Raw genomic sequence first — 7,035 nt, 5'->3', positions numbered from 1 at the left:
GGGTGTGTGTCTGTGGTGCTGTTACTGAGGTCTCAGCCTAGGAAGTCATCATTTCCTCAGGAAGCCCTCCTTGATCCCCAATGTAGGTCAAGGCCACTGGCCCTTGAGCTTTCTCAGTTCTCTGACTGCCCCTTTATGGTACTTATCAGAGTTTCCAATTATCTACTCACTTGTTAGTCTTTGATGGATGCCTGCCTCCCCCAGGGGACCACAGCACCGAAAGGACAGGAAGCAGGGTTAGTTTTGCTCCTCGGTATGACTCAGTGTTCAGCACAGTGCCTGGCACATTGCAGACACACCATAAACATTTGCTGAATAAATGAAGGAGTAACATTCAAAGGAGGTTCTTAGGTGGGAATTTAATGGGTGGTGTCACTGCCATTGCCTGGATTCTGGGGACAGCTGTGAGTCCAGATGTTCAGGCTTCTGCTCTGGGCCCGGTCCATGTCCAGACTCTGGCCTTGTGCCCAAAGGCCATCCAAGCAAAAGGAGGCAGAAGCAGCGTCTCCTAGAGGGAGGGAGCATGGAGGGGACATTGGGGATAGGGGGACCTGGATCCAGAAGCTCCTCCCCACTTTTTCAGTTCTCCATCTTAAATATTTGAAAGCACTTCCTCCCACCACCCCCTTATCCTCTCTCTTTTCCTCTTCCCTCCCAGAGGTTTCCTTCCCCTAAACATGTGCCCCTTCCCGCTTCCTCCCCTGCCCTTAGCTGTTTCCCATGGTGTGCTGAGAATCTTCAACATCGCTCCGCTTGCTCGCTCGTTCTTACCTGGCAAAGCCCCTAGGAAGAGACGCCCCTGCGGCTGGACCCAGAGATCAAGGAGGGAGCCAGGGCCCGTGGGAGGCAGAGCAAGGATCTCCTTCTTTGCCCCCTGGCTCAAAACCACCCCGGACACAGTCAACTTCAGCTGAAGAGGGAGCCCCAAGACGAGGGGCAGATCCAGCCCTGGCCCCGACCCAGAAGACAACACCACTTTCTGCAGAGTGTGTGGGAAGGGACATAAGTTGGGGAGGGAAGAACGAACGGCACCCACTCCTTGTAGCCCTATCCCTGGCTGCCTGGATTCTTCCTCTCAGCCACACTATCTATGTCTATCCAGTCTATCTATCTCTGGCCATTCCCACCACCTCAGTCCTGCCTCAGCTCGCTTGTCTTGGCCTTCTATAAAACCATATCCACCCCCAAGAAAATATATAATCTAAGTAAAGGTCATTTGCTTGCTGTGGGCAGCTTTAATATGTGTCTCTGCACTGCCCCCCACCTCCCAAAGCCTTCATACTGTTGACATTTTGGAATTCCCTTTCCTCTCATTGCTCCTAGGCTCCACTGAGTATAGGCAGCATGCCCCGCCTTACTTGATCTTGGAGATGGATGCTGAGCCAAGAAGGGTTTTCTGGCGTCCCAAGAGCAAGGAGGCGGCCTGAACCTGCTGCCAGCTGGAGCGCCAGGTCCAAGGAGAAGGCCCAGGGCTCTGCATGAGGCTGGGGAATTTCTAGGGGGAGAAATGATCCTTCTGAGGTCTTAAGGCTAGGGATTCATGGAGAGAAGGGGCTAGTGGTGGAGGGAGATGGACACAGAGCTGGTCATGGAGGGAAAAATAGCCTTTACCTTGGAGACCAAATTCTGCACCAGTCCCTGGAGGGAAGAATATTCCAGGTTGAGACTCTACAGCACAGCTTCTGACACTAGTGGGGACAGATGCCGAGGTCTGGGCCTGTTGGTCCAGCCAGTCATCCTGGCGCAGGCAGGCATCCAGGGCAGGGACCAGCTGGAGCCCATGGTGGGAGGGAAGATGCGAGGATGTTGGAATCAGGATATCTGAGCCCCAGTCTCAGCCTCCCCACCCTGTTTATTCCCCTCTAAGACCCAAGCATTTGCCCTCCCCCATGCATCTCTCACCCCATCCCCTCTCCTTAAAATATGTAGATGCAGATCCCTATGGCCACCCAGTCAGCAATGCTTTATCAGCTTTGGTCACCATTCCTGACCCTGGGATGCAGTTACCGGCAACCGGAGGTCGGAGGCAGGGAACAGCAGTCCTCCCAGTGCAATCCTCATGATGAGCTGGGAATTGTTGGCCAGTTGTCCAAAGACCTGTCTCAGACGCAGCACCTCCACCCCATCCACCCTGAGTAGCAAGGAATCCCCATGGATCTTCACTTCCATCTGCGAGAAGAAAAAGAGAAGAGGAATCAGAGGTCCCTGGAGCCTGCCTCTACCTCTTTATTCAGAGGTGATCTAGACTATGCCACACTGAAGATGGCAGAGTGGAAGGACTCGAGCTCACCTATCACGATAATCCCAAGTCACAACTAACTGCTGAACAACCATCAATCAAAACCAAACCAAACCAAACCTGGAACCTAAGAGAGGCAGTCTAGTCTGACAGAAAAAATATGTACTTGAAAGGTGAGCTGGTACCCCCAGCTCACTCTGGACCTGTCACTTACAAACTGACTAAGCCTCGGAACTCCCTTCTGAAAAAAATGCGGACAAGAATAGCAGCTTCAGAGGGCCTCTGTGTGGCTTCAATGTGGTGACAACGGTAGAGGGATGCCTAATGACTTGGTTCCGTCCCCTTCCTCAGACCAGCTCAAGATACGCTTCCCTCAGGACCAAATTTGACTTACCTGGTGCCACCTCCCATCGTCCAGCCGGGGTCCAGCACTCACTGTAAGCTGAGCCCAGTGATTATGAAGCTGGATTTCAGGCCTGCCATCCCGAAGCCCCAGCATAAACCAGTCATTCTTTGGGTTGGTATCACCATAAAAAATGACTCCCTCTGGATCCCAAGTCCGAAACTCAAAAGAGGAGGAGATTCTGGAAGGACATGAAAGGAAGGACTGTGTAGGGGGCGTGCGCTTTGAGCATAGACTTGAGGTTGAGGGAGGAGGAGTTCAGGTAGAGAGAAGGACAGAGAGACAGGGAAAAGAGAGGGACTGATGCACTGTTTACAATAGCCAGGACTTGGAAGCAACCTAAAGGTCCATCAACAGAGGAATGGATAAAGAAGACATGGTGTATATATATATACATGCACACACATACATATATATATGCATGGTATACACACACACACACACACACAATGGAATATTATTCAGCCATAAAAAGAATGAAACAATGCAACCTGGACAGACCTAGAGATTATCATACTAAATGAAGTAAATCAGACAGAGAAAGAAAAACACCATATGCTATCACTTACATGTGGAATTTAAAAACTGATACAAATGAACTTATTTGCAAAACCAAGTCGCAGTCATAGAAAACAAATTCACAGCTACCAAAGAGCAAAAGGTGGGGGGATAAATTGGAAGTGTGGGATTAACAGGTACAAGCTATTATATATAAAATAGATAGTTGACATACTGTATAACACAGGAAACTATATTCAATATCTTGTAATAAGCCATAATACAAAAGAACCTAAAAAAGAATATATATATAACATGTTTTATAAATATATATAATTGAATCACTTTGCTGTACCCCAGAAATGCAACACTGTAAATCAACTATACTTCAATTAAATAAAGCAAAAAAAGAGGAGCTGATGGAGAGAGGGTGATGTCAGGAGACTAGGTCAAAGAATTGGGTCAATCTCATACTTTGTGATTTTGGTGAGGTTAAAGGTCATAATGGTAACGGGTTCTTGTCCAGGGCCATTGCTGAGGTGCAGAGCAGGAGAGTCTTCAGTTGTCTGTTGAAGAGAAAAGTAAGCCAAAATAAGGACATGCCAGAGACAGATGGAGGGGGAGGCACTGCTACCAGGCCAGAGGAGGAAAGCAAAGAAGAGGGCAAAGCCCCAGCGTAGCTCACTGAAACACATGCAGGGCATAGCACCCTGTCCCACTCCTGCACCTGGCTGGGGAGAGGAGGTCTCAGGGCCGGTCCTCCGTGGCTGGGAAGTGGTAGCAACAGCAGCAGCAGCAGCCCGTGCCAAATGGCCAGTGGACCTCTGCTCACCATAATCAGCTGCGGTCCTCTTTTAGCCTCCAATGACTCTGGGGCAAATGCATAGGGGAAGGCAGCCTTCCACATGGTTGTTGGAGGGTTAAAGGTTGCCCTGGGGGAAGAAGGGGGGCAGGAGACAGGGCCACTGACCCTCTGGCCCCTCTGAGGACAAATGGAGTGAGGGACAGAGTCTCTCCACTACCCTCCCCCACTGTTGGGCAAGTTTATGAGCTGAGAGAGGACAGCTCACTTGCACTCTCCTTCCTGGGTCCTCCAAGCCTACCTGCAGAGGCTGCCTTGATGACAAACACGAGATCTAGAAACACTCCTGCCGGGCTACCCAAGTAGCATCTTCTATAAGGTCTAGAGCTGAGACATGGAATCCCAAACACCAGCTGGTTGGCTGTGGGTGAGTCACCCCACCAGTGTGCTCTAGTGTCCTGTCTGCAAAATGTGAAAAATAATACCTACTTTCTGGGGTCAATGTGAAGGAGGATGAATGGAGATAATGCAGATTCAAAGCCTGGTATCTGCTCTGAGCTCCTCCCTCGGTGTTTTCCCAGGCCTCTGAGGCTTGCCTCCTAAGGAGGGATTGTCTCCGAGTGTGATTCAGTGGATACTAGGAGTTCTGCCTCCCACCCCCAGTTAGCTTCTTATCCGTTTATCACAACGCCGAACCATTTACCAACAGAAATTCATCCCTCTCTCCCTTATCCATTTTAAAATATAAATGCCCCCAGAAGAAGTCACACTTTGAGCCAGTAGGAAAGAGCTGGAGGTCTTGGGGCTCACCCCGAGTCTGGAGTCTGGGTGGGCTGGAATGGGTGAGTTTGAGCGAAGGGAAGAGCAGATAATCACTGCACTCTTCAGTTAAAGAAAGAGGTAATTTTGGAGCCGTGGGGTTTCTCCACTGGAGGCTGGAACACCCAGATAACTCGGACGAGAAAGCCTCTGCAGTACAGCCTTGACCCCTGCCCACGGGCGCGGTCACGGGACTCGGCCACTGTGGGGCAGAGTCGGGGTGGGGGCGGGGTGGGGAACATATCCGTTCTGCAAGCTGATTGGCTGGCAGGTGCGCGCTGGCGGGGGCTGAAATTAGGGGCGCCCAGACAGTGAGGACCCCTTAGTCCTACCTCTCTCTCCGCAGTAGCCAGAATCGAGCTTCAGTTTCCCAGCCCTTGGAGCCCCCACCGCCTCGCTCCCCGCCATTCCCGCGGCTTTCGGGAATCCGAATTTGTAGGCCCCTTAAAGGGTCCGAGTTGCTCGTCTCCCCTTCCTGCAGAACGGAAGACTTCGGTCCCTGACGTTGGGGAACAGGATGGCTTTCGTGATGATCCGAGAAGCCAAGGAGGGAGATTGTGGAAATATCCTGAGGCTGATTCGGGTGAGGGCTGCCGGCTCGAAACCAGGGTCCCGAGAGGGGGTCAGAGTGGCTGGGGTGGGGAGCGTGGAGGAGAAGGAAGTGGGAGTAGAGGGAGGAGCGCGCCCTGAGGTCTTGCTGAGGGAGCAGCGAGGCCCTCCTGCCTTCATCTAGCCTCTGCCCCCGCGCTGTAGGAACTCGCTGAGTACGAGAAACTCTCAGACCAGGTGAAGATCAGTGAAGAAGGTAGGGACCCAAATCCTGAGTCCTGACGGAGGCTGGGACTCCCCAGGCAATAACTGCAGGCTGGGCACACACCCAATCCTTCTTTCTCTTCTCTTTATCCCAAACCCGATCTCTGCAGCCCTAAGAGCAGATGGCTTTGGAGAGACTCCTTTCTATCACTGTTTGGTGGCAGAGATTCTTTCTGCACCGGGGGAGCCACAGGGTAAGAATACCCCAACTTTAGAGGTGCCCTCTCCAGTCAGCCTCAAAGGTATTTCCCCCAGGTGCCCAGAGGCCTGATCCTTCTTTTTTTTCTCTTGCAGGGCCCTGTGTGGTGGGCTATGGGCTATATTACTTCAGCTACAGCACATGGAACGGACGAAATATTTATCTAGAAGACATCTATGTGAAGCCAGAATATCGAGGTACTGGGAAGAGGCCAGGATGGGAGAAAAGCAACCCATGAAGGGACCACCATCCCTTGTCTCTCAATCCTAGCTTATGACCTTTGCTGGTCCTCTTCAACTCAGACAATCCTTTTTTCTCCCCACATCAGGTCAAGGGATTGGTTCCAAAATAATCAAAAAAGTGGCTGAGGTGAGGAGAGGGATGGCACTAGGAGTTGGGCCCTGGCAAAGCCGAGCTGTATGGGAGGCACCTGGGTTGAATAGAGGGTGAGAAAGTCTTTTCCTTTTTGACTCCAGAAAAGTGAGCAGTGTCTTCTCTCATAGGTGGCTTTGGATAAGGGCTGCTCCCAGTTACGCCTGGCAGTCCTGGACTGGAACAAGAGGGCTATGGACTTGTACAAGGCCCTCGGAGCCCAAGATCTGACGGAAGCTGAGGGCTGGCACTGCTTTCGCTTTGAAGGAGAGGCGATGAGGGAGTTGGCAGGAAAGTGATGCTACCCCTGGGGGATTGCTGTTTCAGCTTCTCCATCCCCACAAACTGAACACTCCTTAGAGACTGTCTCCACTGACCAAAGCCTCCCTGAAGGAAGGGAAGGAGGGTCGGAGGCGAATATTCCCAGATAGAAAGAGCAGAAGTGAGGAAGAGGCAGGCCTTCCCACCTCCTTGTTAAGCGTGAAAAATAAATGAGAATTCCTTCTGTATGTTGATGTGGTGTTGAGTAGAAGAACTGAGGATTCCATAAGCTTCAGGTCCCCTCCCTCAGCATTCTGGTCAGTGGATGTTGCTCCTGGGGGTAAAACTGGGCCTAAGATGATATCTGGTCTTCCCTGATGGCTCAGTGGTAAAGAACTTGCCTGCCAATGCAGGAGAGCATGTTCAATCCCTGGGTGGGGAAGATCCCCTGGAGGAGGAAGTGGCCACCCACTCCAGCATTCTTGCCTGGGAAATCTCACGGACAGAGGAGCCTAGCTGTCTACAGTCCATTGGTTCACAAAAGAGTCGGACACAACTCAGTGACTAAACAACATGACTTTTACCCTCAATGGACTGAGTACTGACTCTGGCCTGTGGTATATAGAAAA

At 51.4% G+C, this 7,035-nt stretch overlaps 2 protein-coding genes across 9 annotated transcripts; one reads left to right on the top strand and one right to left on the bottom strand.

Moving 5' to 3' along the window:
- Positions 1 to 340: 340 nt before the first annotated feature.
- SHBG (sex hormone binding globulin) lies at positions 341 to 5,527 on the bottom strand. Of its 8 annotated transcripts, none has more exons than XM_069603395.1 (10): positions 5,094 to 5,527; positions 4,244 to 4,404; positions 3,868 to 4,072; positions 3,615 to 3,706; positions 2,634 to 2,823; positions 2,008 to 2,169; positions 1,612 to 1,771; positions 1,359 to 1,495; positions 772 to 979; positions 341 to 508 (listed from the first exon to the last, which is right to left on the bottom strand). In XM_069603395.1, exons 3-10 carry the CDS (start codon positions 4,045 to 4,047, stop codon positions 360 to 362), a joined length of 1,278 nt encoding a protein of 425 aa, XP_069459496.1. In that variant the 5' UTR covers positions 4,048 to 4,072; positions 4,244 to 4,404; positions 5,094 to 5,527; the 3' UTR covers positions 341 to 359. The 8 variants fall into 8 exon arrangements, with proteins under 8 accessions (XP_069459496.1, XP_069459501.1, XP_069459498.1 ...); XM_069603400.1 differs by having other exon boundaries at positions 3,868 to 4,010; positions 5,094 to 5,486; XM_069603397.1 differs by lacking the exon at positions 5,094 to 5,527 and adding an exon at positions 4,753 to 4,989 and having other exon boundaries at positions 3,868 to 4,010.
- Positions 4,171 to 6,654, top strand: SAT2 (spermidine/spermine N1-acetyltransferase family member 2). The gene is made up of 6 exons (XM_069603401.1): positions 4,171 to 5,344; positions 5,515 to 5,566; positions 5,685 to 5,768; positions 5,869 to 5,970; positions 6,102 to 6,142; positions 6,277 to 6,654. Exons 1-6 carry the CDS (start codon positions 5,279 to 5,281, stop codon positions 6,442 to 6,444), a joined length of 513 nt encoding a protein of 170 aa, XP_069459502.1. The 5' UTR covers positions 4,171 to 5,278; the 3' UTR covers positions 6,445 to 6,654.
- The last annotated feature ends 381 nt before the right edge of the window (positions 6,655 to 7,035 follow it).

The sequence above is a fragment of the Ovis canadensis genome, chromosome 11 (genome assembly GCF_042477335.2).
Source record: "Ovis canadensis isolate MfBH-ARS-UI-01 breed Bighorn chromosome 11, ARS-UI_OviCan_v2, whole genome shotgun sequence".
NCBI lineage: Eukaryota > Metazoa > Chordata > Mammalia > Artiodactyla > Bovidae > Ovis > Ovis canadensis.
The sequence above is the reverse complement of the archived record's forward strand: the minus strand, read 5'-3'. Positions and strand labels throughout refer to the sequence as shown.